Here is a 17,841-nt window from a genome sequence, read left to right as displayed (position 1 = left end):
GTAATATTTCTGGGTTAGCGGAGTCTGTAACCTGAAGCGTATGTAACCTGAAGTGTATGTAACCCGAGGTACCACTGTACTATGCTTCTTGACCGGGGAGGGGGAAGGGGGAGACATTTTCTATTTCTCCTCAGGCAGCAAAATGTTTTAGGAGTGTCCCTTTTCTCCCTCACCTGTGAGAAAACTGATGGGAGAAGGCGATTTTGAGCTGCAAGGTGGCAGGAGTGGAAAGTATTAATCAGGATGTATACACATCAGGATGTATACACATCATACATTTAAAGCACCCCCCAAAAGAATCCTAGTTCACCCCTCAGAGCTATAATTCCCAGCACCCTTAAATAATCGTCAGAGGGCGTGTGCTCCGTACTCTCCCGGGCAGCTTCCAGTTACGACATACTGCAGCCCTTCCCCAGGATCCTTTGAGTTTATTTTTTTTTAAAGCAATAAATTTCATGCAACTCCTCGTAACCATCCACCCACATACTCCGCATGCCAGACAAGTGCCGATGCCGCTGTATTATTTCGTAATGTCTGAAATCAAAACGAGCCTACAAACACAGAAGAAAGGCTACTGTGGAAAACATTAGAAGCAACAACTTTATTACGGCATAATAAATTGTTTAAAGTCTTCTAAGAATCCCCTCACTCTTTTTCTTTTTGCTACTCCAAACCCAACACAACGAAACTAAACCCAAGGAATACACGCCGCGGAACGGAGGCAATCACGGCTTCCGATCAGGCACCGCGGTGATTACAGACACACGTCTTTCCCTTGCAGACGTTAGAAAGGTACGCTGCGCGAGCCGCAGCCGGCCAAAGTCCTCTGGCCGCAGCAGAAAGCGCGGGGTGAGAGCTGGGACGGGTTGCGCCCTGTTCCGCCGCGAAGTGGCCCCGAGAAGTAGCCACAGTCGCCAGCGCCGGCTATCAGGACACAGCCCGAGGGGACAAGCGCTTTCTCTGTCCCTGCCTCTCTTTTGCCAGACAGGGCGACTTCTGAGCGCGCCAACCCGGGCTGCGCCTCCCTCCCTGGGAAGTCATTTGTCCTACAAGGGCGTCCGCCCCGCTCCACTCCTCGACGGCGGCGCTGGGACGCGACCCAAAGGCGGGAACGGGCTGCTGCGGAAGGAGGCGGAGGCGGGCTGAGTGCCGCCCTCGGCGCGCTGTCCCCGCCCGGTCCCGTCCCGGCCTCCGCCTGGGAGCCTCCCCGGCCAGGTGTGTAGTCGGCGCCGAGTTCAGAGAGTCCGAGACGGCGGCGGCTGCGGCGGGGTGAGTCCTTGGCCATGGGGAAGTCGCGCTGTATGGGGTCGGGAAGGAGCTCAGAGGGGCTAGGTGGGCGGTGCTGCCGGCCTTACCTTTCGCCTAGGCTTGCCCCTGCTCGGTTTCTTTTCCAGTCCACGAGCGCGTAGCGGGATCTGAATCAGGATCTGGGCGCCTGGAAGGGGCGAAACTTCTCGGTGTCCCGCCGCGCCTGCCCCGAGGGGGATTTGTGCTGGGCGCTCGCCCGCCCTCCGGGGGGAGAGGGCTTTTCCCGCCTGGGTCACCTGTTGCCCAGGGCGCTTGGGAGAAGGAGAATTCGAGCGAGGGCAATGCCGCCAGCCTCGCTTTCGCTTCTGCTCCGGAGTTGGCCTCAGCTCGCAGCAGGGCACACTAGTAGAAACCCATTGCCCACAACTATCACACGGCTTTTCTTTTCTTTTAATGCACCCTTGTATATGCGCGCCCACGAAAAATGCAGTGTGCGAAAACAACAAGGAGGTTCGTTTGGCATCCTCACTTGCTACGCTTTAGCCAGCAAGCAAGAAGCTATTAAAATAGTCGATGACTGTACCTCCTTCCTGATATTCTCTTGATAGATGGGTGTGTCAAGGGCACTTGCTTTTTTCTGATTTACTCCTGATAGTGTTTTGCTGTGCTTTTGGAGCTGTACTTATCATTATTTTTAATGCTGCGTGTATATATATATATAATTGATATTTATTCAAGCTGCTTTAAGATTGAAAGGTGAGGCAAAAATGTTTCATCCCGAAACAGTGCTTGTTGGTGTGTTTTATGCAGGTAGGGTTGCCAGGGACTTTGGCCTTGCTGTGGCTTCCCAGTGAGTGTACACTCCTGGTGCCAAGTGTGGTTTTGCTGTTGTGTAATGTTTGAAGTCATAACCCCCTTAAACCCCTCCATCTTTTCAGTTGTGCACCGGGGAAATAAACTTACAGGGTGATTCATGTTATTGCACTTGTTTGGGAGTAAACTCAGTTGAACTTCGTGGCATTCCTGAATATGCATGCATAGGATCAGAGTTAATGGATGGAGATATTTCTACAGGACAGTAGACACTTAAAATAAAGTATCTGGGTGTTCCATTATTATGTGTTAGCCACACCCAAGAATGCACCTTTGCACTGTGTGCGCATTTCCTCCCGTATATGTAGGATTGTGTGTGTGCTGCACCCAGTGATAATGAGATTTGATTATCCAGATCACTTAATGTTTGCTTCATTTGTTAATTCAAAGAGAGGGCGCATTTTTTTTATTCTTTGGGGATTTCAGGAATATCGAAAGCTGCATTATAGAAAATCAGACCGTTGGTCTATCTAGCTCAGTACTGCCTAAACTGACTGGCAGCAGTTCAGCCAGGGATTATTACCAGGCCCACCTGGTGATGCTGGAGATTGAACCAGGGATGTGAATGAAAGCAGATACCCCACCACTGAGAAACGAAAAGATATCACATAAATTCAGAGGCATAGCTGGGGGGGGGGGCTGGGGGCACTGGGTGCCACACTGCCGGGGCCGGCACTTACCATGGGGCCTGCAGCGCACCTGAGCCATGCATCTCTCCTGGAAGTGATGCGGTGGCTCAGGCGCCTGCATGCTCTGCGCTGCCCGAAACGGCAGCATGGGGCTTGCACCCGCTCTCCCTCAGCTACCCTACAACTGAGGGGGAGGCAGCAGTGAGGCTCCAGGCAATGCGCCCTGCCCCAACTTGCCCCGCCCAATGTAAAACTGACTGTAAGTATTAAATATTATGCTGCTTCATAAATTAAAAGTGGCAAGAGGTCACTCAAAACATACCACATTTTTCCATGTCTAAGATGCCCCCATGTATTTTTGGGGACTCCAAATTAAGAAAACACCCCTCAGCACTACCCGTGTATAAGACAAGCCTCAATTTTAAACCTAATTTTTTGGTAAAAAACAAACAAAACTAGTCTTATACACGGAAAAATACAGTGTATATATATAAATTTATGCAGTCTGGTATGATTTTATTTCCTTTTCAAACTCTGAGGCCATTGGCAGGGAAGTTGTCCCAGCATCCAGTATAGAATGGTAGGGGTAACCTTGTTTCTTAATTCCAGAAATAGAAAGGTTTATATGGCAGATATTATTAGAAATGAAATAAGGCTCACGAAGAAGTCAGTCCCAAATTGCCAAAAGCATCTGGCAGGTTTATCATCCAGATTATGTAAAAACCAGAAATAAAAGGAAAGGGAATTATTATATTGGTTCAATTACTGAAGAATGTAGTAAAAATAACTGTCTTCTCAAACTTTAATTAATAATAGATGTACCAGTCATCTGTTGTTATGTTTTACTTTTTTGTATTCTATTGTTTGTATTGTCATATTCAATTCAATTAAAATGATTAATATAAATAATTTTAATTCAATTTTTAACATTACTAAAACCTTTTTAAAATAAACCCACTGTGCAATGAACCCATTGATAGTCAGTGTAAATATTAACTGATGTAGACCAATTACATACATAGGAAATAATCCTTACGAAGTTGTTATTATTACATACTCCACCTACTTTTTGGTATAATTTTTACTGAGAAAAGAAAGGAATTGTGTGTTTTTTTAATCCATGAGATTTTCACACCCTAGATCCTTTACTGTCTGGTGAAAACATCAGATCAAAAGCAACAAGACTTAGGACGCAGATGTGATGATGGGCACCAGCTAAAAGTTGTTGAGTTTTCTTGGCAAAATCACAATTTATTTGCCAAAAACGGCACTGCCAACATGGGTTGCCATACATCCGGATTTTCACGAACATTGTATCACTGGATTTTCACAGACAGTATAGCCTCTGTAGAGGATTCCTTTACACAAGGAGATCCAACTCCCTTTTGTTGTGCGACCCACAAAAACTTATGCTGTAAAAAGGGAACTTCTATTTCCACTTATAAGCACTTGCTGAAAACTTTTCTATTCCACCAGGCCTGTCCAGGCAGTTAAGAATACATCTTCCCACAATTGTTAATTGATTTCTGCTTTTAACTGGTTTTTACAATATGCTTTTATGCAGGGCTTTTTTTTCAGCCAGAACCCAGTTCTGGCACCTCTCAGGTGGGCACCATTGCTATTATAAGAGAACAAGGGAGGTGTTCATGGTGAGTTCTGGCACCTCTTTTTCTAGAAAAATAGCACTGGTTTTATGTATTTTATTTATTTTTGTTGTAGACCTGTAGAATGCCCTTCCATCGGATGTCAAACAGATAAACAACTATTCAACTCTCTAAAGGCAGCTCTGTATTGGGAAGTTTTTTATTGTGTGATGTTTTGCTGTGTCTTTATGAAGTTGGAAGCTTCCCAGAATATGAATATTTTTATAAATAAAATATAAAAATATAAGGAATCTGTTCATCTTTTAGGTGCCACAGAACTGTAGTTTTTGCTGCAGCAGACTTAGCTTCCAAATATCTTCCTCTTCTATCGGATGCTCCGTAATACTTACGTAAATGCAAGCTTGTTTTCTTTTTTCTTCAATGTCAGTCATTCACATTTTCTCTCCCTTTCAGCTGCAATGCGATGGTAGACTATTCTGGATGGATTTCAGCTCCACACAGAACTGAAAAGCTGAGGTAGTCTCTGAGGTCTGGGACTCTGCATTACTGTTACCTCCCTAGTATGGGTGTATCTTTGTTATTTTGCCTCACATTGGGGTTGTTGCCCACAATAATCATTGGGAAGGCATGGCAATGCCCACCTCGATGGTCTGACTCAACCAGAGATTTCACAGTGAAGTACAGCTTCCCTACATTCGATGCTGGGAGTTCCATTCAGAACATTGTCACTTCTGAGTACGATGATGCGATCTTTGTTGCAGTTCGGAACAAGATCTTCATGTTGAACTCAAAGATGGAAATTCTTTCTACGATAGTGACTGGTCCCTGGGGTAACGCCGCGTGTGAGATCTGTGCCAAATGCCCCGTGAAAGGGCCAATGAACCCCGAAGATACAGATAACATAGTTCTGGTGTTGGATCCTCAAGAATTTTGGCTTTATAGTTGTGGGACTTCCCATCATGGAGTCTGCTTCCAGCATGAGATTAAAAAAAATGGCAATGTTGTGTCAGTCGACACCAAATGCCTGTTCTCTGCTAAATTTAACAGGCCTTCTGAGTGTCCAGACTGTGTGGCCAGTCCTTTAGGCACTAAAGTTGTAGTTTCTGATATGACAAACACAGTATACTTTTACGTTGCATCTACCATTAACAGAAACATTGCAGAGACATATAGCCCCAAATCCGTGTCTATACGGAGACTCAAGAGTAACGCGGAAGGGTTCGACCATCCTTTCCACTCCTTAACGGTGCTACCTGTGTTTCAAGACACATACCCAATTAACTATGTGTATTCCTTTGAATACCGGGATTTTGTATATTTCCTAACAGTCCAAAAAGAAAACCCTGAGTCCAGCGTGTACCACACTAGGATCGTACGGCTCAGTACTGAAGAAACAGAAGTGCGCACGTACCGTGAACTGAACTTGGACTGCCGCTTTAACACCAAGCGGAAGAGGAGTCTTGGGGCAACCCCCAGGGATGTCGTTTTTAATGTTTTGCAAGCAGCTCATGCTACTCAGCCTGGCTCGAAACTGGCTCCTGAGATCACTGTCAGTGATGCTGACAGAGAACTGGTTCTCTTTGGGGTGTTTGCTGAAAGCCTGCCAGGCAGCAAAGTGCCCCGGAATTACTCGGCTGTTTGCGCTTTCCCCGTGAACAAGATAAATGAGGCTATCGATGAAGGGATGAAGGAGTGCTGCAATGTGGACGTCCACAACAGTGTGCCTCGAGGACTGAAGTTTTATCAGGGTTTGGAGTACTGTCCACATAATGTGAGTTCCCAGCAATCATTTCCCGTCTTCTTACATGAAATTATTGTATGTGATATCAGAGGTGATTCTTAGGCCTGGTTGGAGGAAATTATCATTAGTCACTTATATACAGTATTTTTTACAGGCTTAAAAAAAATATTCAAAACAGTTCTTTGAGATAAGTTGCACTAAGACCCATTTTAAAGACAGGAAATTAAGAAACTGAAGCAAGGTTACATGAGCATTGTATATTTACGTCAGAACAGACAGAAACAAGTGGTGGAGAGGTTGCCTGGGTGTTAGTAGGGGAGCCCAGTGCTTTGGGACTCCACCTTCTGGGGCGGTTTGGGACTCTGCAGGCTGCCAGCAAGGTACACCCCCTGCCCATCAAGTGTAGGGAACCAAAAGGCAACAACCACCCACCTGGGGGAAGGGCAAGGTTAATGAAACAAAGCACAGGCCAGAGGAGAGTTTCTGCACTGACTTTTAGAGAAAAGAGAGACCTTCCTTCCTTCCTTCCTTCCTTCCTTCCTTCCTTCCTTCCTTTTTCCTTTTTCTATTAGCCTTTCCATTAGTTCCCACTTGCTCCCATTGTCTGCCTTTTCTGCAAAGCAGGATCATTCCTTGTATCTACAACCTGAGTATTTGGTTTTGCTACCTTTATCAGAAATGGCGTGGCTGTCCAAGGGCGGAATCTGGTGGGGGTGGAATGGAGCTGGCCAGCTGTAAACATGGCAGGTGTGGGCTTTTAACCTGAGTGCAAATCCCAGCACTGTAGCCACCAGACCATACTTGTTAACTGAGGTGAACTGACATTACACAAAACCAAAAGAGACCTCTGCTGTGTCCTCTCTTTCTCTCTTTTGAAAAAAACATTTCTTCAGACCTTGATACTAGTACAGTATTGTTTTTCATGAAACATGAGAGTTCTGTCAAACTTTTGCAAGATTTATTTATTTATTTATTTATTTATTTATTTATTTATTACATTTCCAGGCAGTTAGTAAAGTGGTAAAAAATACAATACAAATACAGTCAAACATCGGTTGTCGAATGTAATCTATTCCGGAAGCCCGTTCAGCTTCCGAAATGTTCAACAACTGAGGCGTGGCTTCTGATTGGTTGCAGGAGCTTCCTGCACACACGTGAAAGCTGCTCTGGATGTTCGGCTTTCGAGAAACATTTGAAAACTGGAGAATTTACTTCTGGGTTTTTTGCGTTTGGGAGCTGAAACATTCCAAAACGGAGGCGTTCAGGAGCCAAGGTTTGACTGTAAAACAAAACCATAATTTAAAAATGTGAAAACATAACAGACTGCAAACATTAATCTTACATATCCCCACAGTTAATAATTTCAGGGTTGCTGGGAACAGTATCTTTCAGCCATCAAATATTTCTTCTTCATCAACATGTTGGAAAACTTACCCAGTTCCATGATATCATTCTGTTGTACATTCCCCACCCAGGCTAATGACCTCCAACAATATGTTGGGTGAAGGAGAAAACACACAGTTTGGTGATATTATGGTACTGAAAGGGTTTCTGCACATACAGGATGGCTGTCTAACCTTTGGTCCTCCAGATGTTGCTGGACTACAGCTCCCATAATCCCTGACCACTGGTCATGGCAGCCAGGGCTGATTGAAGGTCGAGTCCAGCAACATCATCTTGAGGTCCACAGATTGGCCTACCCCTATGACCCCTACATTACAGGGAAGATGGAGAGAACCAGACTCTGGGTTGCCATTTTTAGCAGCAGCTCCATGCTATGAACAAAGCATAGTTCCTTTCTCATTCATCTTGGTGTGGAAAAACTGATCAAAATACTGTATGCTTGGTTTGTGGATGCCAGTGCAAATCCCCTGAAGATCCAGGATAATGTTTTTTTTACCTTTAATAATAACCTTACTTAATTTGCTGATTTTTCATTATACTCAAAAGCAAGGTACAATAGTAGTAGTAATTATTATTATTATTATTATTATTATTATTATTACTATTTATTATTTATACTTTGCCCATCTGGCTGGGTTTCTCCAGCTACTCTGGGCAGTTCCCAACAGAATATTAAAAATAAAATCAAACATTAAAAACTTCCCTAAACTTCCCTAAATAATAATAATAATAATAATAATAATAATAATAATAATAAGTGGGTGCTAATCCATGAAAGTGTGTGCTACAATAAATCTGTTATTCTGTAAGATTCCACCAGGCTCTTTGTTGTTTTAGCTTCAACAGACTAGCATGGTTACGCATCTGGAAGTTGTTAGATATATTGATAACTCCTCTGGGAATTCTTCATAGGTTTGTTTCCAGACCAGCATTTTAATCTTTATAGTCCAAGATTCTCTAGAACTTACCCATTGATTAAAAGTATTGCTGATCTTCATTTATTTATCAGAATGGCCACAATACGTTCAAATACTGGGAAAAGAAGATACTTTGAATAATGGAGGGTGGGGTGCTACTAGAATAACAATCATGTTTCAAGCCAATGTGGTTTCTGGAATTGCATGTTTTAAGGCTTCTGGCATGCTGGGGATTTTTTTTTTTTTTTAAGTTTTAAAACAGAATCAGTCGAAGCATACTTATCTTCCATCTTTGAGTCCCCTCCCCACGCCAACACACGTGCTCTCCTGAATCCTTTTCACATTCTGTGCCTCTGGCTTTCTTTGGGTTTTTTTTTAATCTACCCATTTCATTAATATTGAAGCTGTGAAGCAGTCTCCATCTCAGTCTATGTTCATCAGCTTCACTACCATCATTTAGCACATGCAGCTGTTTCATGGCTGCTTGCTGCAACATGTACTTCCGCTTCTTTAAAAGGGAGTGGGGAGGCTTTTGTGTTGGTGGGTGTTTACAGAGTCTCCCATAGCGATGATGTTATTGCATCACTTTCGTTATAGCTGGAATATAATAAGATAAAACGATTAGTCCAACGAGTTTACGCCGGATGGGGGCAAAACCAGAATTCAGTTGTGGTGGCTGGAATCCAAGTGCACACCCTTTCTGAAGCGTAGGCAGTCGGAAAATCAAGTATTTCTCCTTTGAAATCTTTTTCGTAATCTCCCTGCTGGGATGGGTTGGGAATGTGCATTTGGTTTGGGCTCTTATGATTGAACAGAGGTGGAAAAGGGTAATTTAAGAAGCACCACTGCCCTTAGGCCAACGTTGGCGTTCCTCAGTGCTGCTGCAGCATGCATGCTACAGTTTGCTTTGGTACCTGATATCCCAGGCATGCTTGCAAACACGGAAGAAATACATAGCAGCTCCAATGTGTGCGAAATTTGGTCCATGTGTTCCTTATGGTCCCATTTCTTTACTCAAGGGAGCAGTCTGCTTGTGCAGCCAGCGTAGGGTATAAGAATGTAAGAAGAGACTTGCTGGATCAGGCCAAAGTCCCACATAATGTTGCCTTTGGTTCTCACAGTGGCCAATGAGATGCCTATGGAAAGCATGCCAGCTGAAGTGCAACAGTGCTCCCCACAGGTGGAATTCCCAGCAAGTAGTACTGCCTCCTCTAGCATTGAAAACAGAGCACAGCCATGGTAGCTGTTTTAAAGCCATTGAAGCTGATGGCCATTGCTGCTTCCCCAGGGGACCAAATTCCATTACAGTGGTACCTCGGGTTACAGACGCTTCAAGTTACAGATGCTTCAGGTTACAGACTCTGCTAACCCAGAAATAGTACCTCAGGTTAAGAACTTTGCTTCAGGATAAGAACAGAAATCGTGCAGCGGCAGCAGGAGGCCCCATTAGCTGAAAAACAGTTTCAGGTTAAGAACGGACCTCCAGAATGAATTAACTTCTTAACCCAAGGTACCACTGTATTTAATTAAGTTGCAGACAAAGAAGTTATTTCTTTTATCTGCCCTGAACCCTCCAACATTCAGTGTAACTGGACGTCCCCCAAGTTACAGTATTGTGTGAGAGGAAGAAAAACTTCTCCTTGCCCACTTTCTCCACACCATACATAATTTTATTTATTTATTATTACATTTATATCCTGCCTTTTCTCCAAGGAATTTGTTATAAGGAAAAAAAACTGCTCCCTGTCCCTTATGGGGTACCCAAGAGCCCGTATAGAGTCCTTATGTAGGTTCTCTATCAGTAGGAGAAAATAGCAGAGGCCAACCAGAGAATATTGAGAAGCAAAGCAGCTAGTAAGCCTGATTTTTATTAACTGTTGCAACAGGGTGCTTCACAACCACACGCAGGAGGGACCCTGAACAATGGTGCACAAGCCCTTATATTGACATTTGAAATTGCCCACCCTGGAGCCCAAGACCACCCCCCAATACATCATGCATAAATCACAGAAGGGTTGGTCTACAACAGAATCCTGTCTGGCAGGAAACCTGTTGATGGGTTTACCTGGCTGTTAATGAGTTTATCTGGGCAGCCTGGCTATTTTGTGATGATAAATACTTAATTCCTGAGTCCAGAGCACAGGCTCGCTCTATTCATAGTTTAAATGTGCCCTTTGGGCAGAATTTGTGAGCAAATGGGGAGGTTTTTCCCATTTCTTCCCTCCTTGCAGAGAAACATTTGAGGTCAATTTGGGAGAGACAAAATGGTTTCAGGACTTTTTTTCCTGTACTGTTTCAGACATACGGTTTAAATATTTATGTATGTGTTTGCTTGGTATATTTATTTTATATCTTAGACCTTATAATTCTCATAACATATTCAAGCTGGCATAAATGGTTCTTCCCTTTCCCATTACATTATGGGAGGTAGGTTAGGCTGAGTGGAAGTGGGCACCCAATGAGCTTCATGACTGAATGGGGACCTGAACCCTGGTCTCCCTGGTCCCAGACCAACACTAAATACTATACTGCACTGATTTCTATTTATTTTATGTATTGAATTTGTATATCGCCCTTCATTCGTAAATCTCAAGGTGGTTTCTGTCTGATACAACAGGAGGGAAAATAAACTGTTCATTGCAACCAGGACTGAAGGGTAAAATTCCAAATATTTAAACCAGTTAGTTTTTTAAAGACAATAGGTCAGAGGGGCATGGCTATTAATTTTATTTATAGAAGGCAATTGGAAGGTATGCAAAAAGTCTCAGCCAGCCATTTGCAGCTGCTTGGTTTTCTTGACTTAGTTACTGGGGAATGCACTTTTCCGGAGGCAAATCATATTCCTCTCATGTTCCTTATCTCTGTTAGGATGTAGCTGCTAATAGTCCCATTATTACATCGTGTATTCCCAGGTGGCACTGACATAGAGCTGATTCAAACACTGAGAAAAGGCACATCGCACAGTCCTCCTGGGACAATGCTTCTTAAAAGTACATTATCGCTTGTTGTATTCGAGGACTGGAAATGTTGTTTTCCAGCCATTGAGCAAGGATTTTGAAGCTGAGTCCTGATTTTGTGCCCTTTAATCTGTGGGTGCAAGATGTTTAGTTGCAGTGTACACCAATATTGACACAAGACAGAGGTAAAAGTAAGAATTTGAAAGAGGTGTGTGAGCAGATGAAAGAGTAAAGACATTTTGAATATGAGGGCAGTGGAGAGGCAAGACAGAGCAAAACTAAGATTAAAGCAAAAATCAGATCATATAGAAAGAGTGATGGGAAAGAGAATGCAAGCAAGCTTATTTGTTAGCATTGGGTATAATCTAATATACAGGTTTGCCTGGGAGCAAGCCCCATATGCTCCCTATTCATCAAAAAGTGTCATAATTATTTCCCATCTTTCCCCTCCTGCTTGATGTATGGTTTACGTTGTGGCTAGCCCCATACTCAGACTGACATGCCTCGGTTCTTCCAGTAGCCACTATGATAAACATGGCCAGAAGTGGTAGCTTGGTCTGTTTATCAAATATTTCCTAACACTTTAATAAAGAAAAGCAATGGACTTATGTAACATTTCTAAGTGGGATCTGGGCTAGCTGAGACCTGATGGCTGCACACCCCTTCCTATATATTTGCCCACGCAAACAAAAACATTGGCAGGATGAATAGATAAATGTCACTGGCTCTGCAATTCTGTGATTAAAGTCTATGGATTATTATGCAATAAAGCTTAGTCACCCCCTTTTCTCGATCCTCCTGCATCCTTACATAGATGTCTGACTAAAGCACAGATTTATTCAAAAAGAGGAAGAGGGAGTAGGTGATAGTGAAATCCCCATGCAATGTAACCAGAAAACAAGGCCAACGACACTTGAGGCTTGCTTCTCATGACATAGTAAGCAAAACTATGGCTTACTGGGACTGTTGTGAATGTGTGGGCTCCCAGAGAAGACCTTAAAGCTACTTTGCTTTTCCCTGGTCCTTTTTGCTCCTGTGCCATGCTGAGCTAAGCTAAGATTTAGATTAGTGTGTTGTCCAAAGGTGGGCTCAGCTTTCTTCTCACCACCCATGAGCTGCAGCCAAGAACAAGTATTCATGTGGACTCCAGGTAAACTATAACTTGGCTTACCAAGTCATGCAGACTTAGCAGCCAACGTGTATTTTCACAAGTTGGGTCCCCCAGCCCCCAACACACAGCAAAATGTTTCTCACATGTGACACAAGAGTCCAACACCTTCTCTTTAGGCTACACTATTGTTGTGGAGATCCTGCATTTGTTCAGCATGCAAACTGTTGCTGGTGAAAATGCAGTTCGTCCCTAAGATGTGCATCTACAGCTATTAGGACTGTTGCATGAAATAGAGTTCCATGAATGTCATAGGCATGTGATCACAACTGCTTATTCATTTCATTAATGGTTTTGAGAGATGACAGGGACTATGCAGGGAAGTGCTGCTGTTATACTCTTGTCTTATTTGACGCTCATGCCCCCCAAACCAAGCCTGGAATCTTGGGCAGCAGAAAGAAACTAGGAAGGAGGCTTTGCTTTAAGGCACTTAGGCAGCTGTTCCAGCTAAGTTGCAAATCTTTGACAGGCAAGGTTTAATTTGCCTTTGAGCAGCTCTTGTACCGTGAAGATGCTGTTGTTGAAGATAATGCAGAATAGAGAGCAGAAGAACTGCATTTGGAATCTGACTATGCATTCTGACTCTTGGTTAATAATATTCACATTACAAACAAATTTATACAACAATTTGTTTAAGTTGCACTTGTGAAAAGCCTCCATGTCTTCTCCTTCCCCAGATTCCCAAGTTTGATTCAAGATGGGAGACCCAAATTGGGGGTGCAAATCTGCCACCCTTCCCTGAGTGCCTCTTGAGGCAACTGCTTCAGAAAGGCTTGTGGTGGCACCAGCCCTGCACTTGCCTTCAGAGTACCTTTAAATCTCTTGATTTTGTTTCCATTATGAGTCACAGCAATGGAGGGGAGGATTTCATCTCCTTTGGCCAGGTGTAGTGAAGTCATTGGTTTAGTTGTCTATTTGTCATTTACATTTCTTGAGTAAGTTTCTCCTTTGAGCCTTGAAGTATCAGAATGAAATTTGGCATGCACAGTCAGGAGGACACAATTCTACATTGTAAGTCTGAAAACTAACATGAACCCCACATTTATTTGTGTGTGTACAAAATATATTATAATGCAATATCATCCTAGAAGACTGAAATACTGGAATGGATGTTGGTGGACAGCATTCTATATTTCACATTTGAACCCTAGCATAACCATTGCACATCTTAACCCAGATTCCAGGGACGTCCCTGATTTAGAGAAGCCTTCCCAGTTTCTGATTTGTCCCACTTTTCCTTAGGATGTCCCTATTTTCATTGGAGAAATGTTGGAGGGTATAGAGTTATCCGACCCCTGAGCCGTCTTGTCTGAAGGCAATCCTGTATAGGGAAGTTGCGGGGGGGGGAGTTTAATGTTTTTATATATGCTGGAAGGTGCCCAGAGTGGCTGGGGCAACCCAGTAAGAATTGCAGGACATAAATAGTAAAACTATCATTATGGAATAGGATGTCTCTATTTTCTTTTCTTTTTTTAAAGATATTTATTAAAGTTTCAAAAAGAGTTACAATGTAATAAAAAGAAAAAAGAAAAGAAAAAATACAAAGTACAGAAAAATAAAGAAAAAAGAACAGTTAAAAACATATCAATCTTTTCATGTCTCGTCTTTCATTTGCTTGTTTCCCTGACCTCCTCACACCTCCCTTTTTTGTATTCCAGTTCAATTGGTTAATTCAGCAAATCCTTTCCCTCCTTGTTTTTATCTTAATCCTTTACCTTAATGTATTATAACTTCGCATTCTCACCTAATAACAGACCATTTTTACATACTCCTTTATGGCATTACCGCTAAAACCACTTAACTTCATTCCAACATCATTCTAACATTCATTAATTTTGCAATATTTATATAAGTAGTCTTTAAATTTCTTCCAATCTTCTTCCACCGACTCTTCTCCCTGGTCTCGGATTCTGCCAGTCATTTCCGCCAGTTCCATATAGTCCATGACCTTCATCTGCCATTCTTCCAGGGTGGGTAGATCTTGTGTCTTCCAATACTTTGCAATGAGTATTCTTGCTGCTGTTGTAGCATACATAAAGAAAATTCTATCCTTCTTTGGCACCAATTGGCCGACCATGCCCAGGAGAAAGGCCTCTGGTTTCTTCAGGAAGGTATATTTAAATACCTTTTTCATTTCATTATAGATCATCTCCCAGGAAGCCTTAATCTTTGGGCACGTCCACCAAAGGTGAAAGAATGTACCTTCATTTTCTTTACATTTCCAACATTTATTATCGGGCAAATGATAGATTTTTGCAAGCTTGACTGGTGTCATGTACCACCTGTATATCATTTTCATAATATTCTCTCTTAAGGCATTACATGCCGTAAATTTCATACCTGTGGTCCATAACTGTTCCCAGTCAGCAAACATAATGTTATGTCCAACATCTTGTGCCCATTTTATCATAGCAGATTTCACCGTTTCATCCTGAGTATTCCATTTCAACAGCAAGTTATACATTCTTGATAATATCTTAGTTTTGGGATCTAACAGTTCTGTTTCCAATTTTGATTTTTCCACCTGGAAGCCAATTTTCTTGTCCAGATTGTAAGCCTCCCTTATTTGATAATAATGAAGCCAATCTCGCATTTTGTCTTTTAGTTTCTCAAAACTCTGCAATTTCAATTTATCTCCTTCTTGTTCCAAGATCTCCCAATATTTCGGCCATTTGGCCTCCATATTGAGCTTTTTCTGAGCCTTTGCTTCCATCGGTGATAACCACCTTGGGGTTTTATTTTCAAGTAAGTCTTTATATCTTATCCAAACATTGTACAATGCTTTCCTGACAATATGGTTTTTAAATGCTTTATGTGCTTTGACCTTATCATACCACAAATATGCATGCCACCCAAATACATTATTGAAACCTTCTGAATCCAAAATGTCTGTGTTCTCAAGAAGCAGCCATTCTTTCAGCCAGCAAAATGCTGCTGACTCATAGTAAAGTTTGAGGTCTGGCAGGGCAAATCCACCTCTTTCTTTTGCATCGGTTAGTATTTTAAATTTTATTCTGGGCTTCTTGCCCTGCCAGACAAATCTAGAGATATCTCTCTGCCACTTCTTGAAACAGTCCATTTTGTCCAAAATTTGCAGTGATTGAAACAAAAACAACATTCATTTTTATAGCAGCAATACAGCCTAGCAAGGAAAGCTTCAAATTTGACCATATTTCTAAGTCCTTTTTCACTTCTGACCAACATTTTTCATAGTTATCTTTAAAAAGATTCAGGTTCTTAGTGGTCATATGAACCCCCAGGTATTTTACTTTCTTAACCAATGTTAAACCTGTCTCCTTCTGAAACTTCTCTTTCTCAATCGGTGTTAGATTTTTCTCTAAAACCTTAGTTTTTAACTTGTTCAACTTGAATCCTGCAACCTGACCAAATTATTGAATCAATTCCAATACTCTTTTAGTACTAGATTCTGGCTCCTGTAATGTCAGTACTAAATCATCTGCAAATGCTTTCAATTTGTACTGTTTGGCTCCGACCTGTATACCTTTAATCAGATGGTCCCTTCTAATCATATTTGGGAGAACCTCCAGGACCGAACTAAAGAGCAATGGGGAAATTGGGCAACCTTGTCGTGACCCTATCTCTATCTTAAATTCCTCCGTCACCACATTATTAATAATTAGTTTAGCCTTTTGTTCTGAATAAATTGCACCTATACCATTTCCAAAACCTTGACCAACCCCCATCCCCAAAAGATTCTTCTTCATGAAACTCCAAGAAATGTTGTCAAAAGCTTTCTCTGCGTCTACGAATATCAAAACTGCTTTAGTGTTAATGTTCACTTGTAATTTTTCTAACATATTAATTATATTTCTCGTGTTATCAGACAAGTGTCTGCCGGGGAGAAAGCCTGCTTGGTCTTTGTGTATCTCTTCCACTAGTACTTTTTTTAATCTTTTAGCCAAAATGTCTGCAAAAGTTTCGTAATCCACATTAAGCAGAGATATGGGGCGGTAATTCTTAAGTTGTGTCTTTTCAGACTCGGTTTTCGGTATAAGTGTAATATAAGCTTCCTTCCACGACTCTGGTGCTTTTTTCCCTTCCAAAATTCCATTACAAACTTCCTTTAGTGGTTGAATTATCCAATCTTTCAAATATCTATAATATCTTGAAGTTAAACCATCCGGCCCTGGAGATTTACCCAATTGCATATTCTGGATGGCACCTTCTACCTCCTGTTCAGTTATCTTATAGTTCAACATCAACTTATTTTCTTGAGAGATTTTTTGTAGTCCATTTAATTTCAAAAATTGATCTATATCAATTTCTTTCTGTGGCCCTTGTGTATATAGTTGTTTAAAATACCTCTGGAAACATTTTCTAATCTCAGCTGGATTCTGTATATTCTTTCTTTCCACTTCCAAATTTGTAATAGTATTGAGTTTTTGTCTTCTCTTCATTTGCCAAGCTAACAATTTCCCACATTTGTTGGCCGATTCGAATGTCTTTTGTCTCATCTGTTTGATTTTCCACTCTATTTCCTGGTTCATCATTTTCATATATTGTACTTGATGTAACTTTATTTCTCTCAGAATCTCTTGCGATTTTGGTTTCGCTCTCAATTTCCTCTCGCCTTCTTTTATTTTATCCAAAATTTTATCTTTTTTCTCATTTTGAGTTCTCTTCTTTATTGCATTCTGTTGTATCAGAAACCCTCTCATAACCGCTTTGCTTGCGTCCCAGATTACTCTTTTTTCAACACTAGTATTCATATTTATCTCAAAATAATCTCTCAACGTTTTTTGGGCCTTCTTGGTCACTTCTTCATCTCTAAACAAGGTGTCATTCATCCTCCATCTGAAGGAGCCAGTTGGTGTTAGTTTCATCTCCATTTTCACAGCATTATGGTCAGAGCAAGTTTTAGGACAAATTTCCACTTTTCTAGTCTTTGGAGCCAGTCCTCTAGTTATCCAAATTTGGTCAATTCTTGTCCATGTCATTTTCATTGAATAAATGTTGGAGGGTATGTTAGCCCTCCAAGGCCCAGGGCAAGTGTACCCAACTGCCCACCCCCCCAGCATCCACCTGCATATTTGGGTCCCAGAGTTTGTGGGTGCAAAATCATCCATAACTCCTTCAGTAAGTGTCAGGGATTACTAAATAATTGGAATTACTAAATGCTGGGAGTCTTCCCCTGGGTGCCAGACAATTTAACAGTGTAAGAATATAAGTTGAGTTTATTTTTCTGGACTAGGGCATTGCCTGGCAGATAGGCCATTAAGACAGAGTTGGGAGGGGGGACGTTTTCAGGGTTACAGTGGGCGACGATGTAGGAAAATTTG

The 17,841-nt window shown here is 41.9% G+C and overlaps 1 protein-coding gene across 2 annotated transcripts in view; it reads left to right on the top strand.

Annotated features, from left to right (window-relative positions):
• Positions 1 to 1,133: 1,133 nt before the first annotated feature.
• Positions 1,134 to 17,841, top strand: part of MST1R (macrophage stimulating 1 receptor) — a 57,727-nt gene continuing 41,019 nt past the window's right edge. Inside the window, exons 1-2 of one of the 2 annotated variants that reach the window (XM_053377389.1) lie at positions 1,134 to 1,269; positions 4,808 to 6,125. In XM_053377389.1, the coding sequence (XP_053233364.1) occupies positions 4,917 to 6,125 (1,209 nt within the window). In that variant the 5' untranslated portion in view covers positions 1,134 to 1,269; positions 4,808 to 4,916. The remainder of the gene's footprint in view (positions 1,270 to 4,807; positions 6,126 to 17,841) is intronic. The other variant, XM_053377390.1, reaches the window with a different exon arrangement.

Source organism: Podarcis raffonei, chromosome 2, assembly GCF_027172205.1.
Source record: "Podarcis raffonei isolate rPodRaf1 chromosome 2, rPodRaf1.pri, whole genome shotgun sequence".
In the NCBI taxonomy this organism is placed as follows: Eukaryota; Metazoa; Chordata; class Lepidosauria; order Squamata; family Lacertidae; genus Podarcis; species Podarcis raffonei.
The sequence above is the reverse complement of the archived record's forward strand: the minus strand, read 5'-3'. Positions and strand labels throughout refer to the sequence as shown.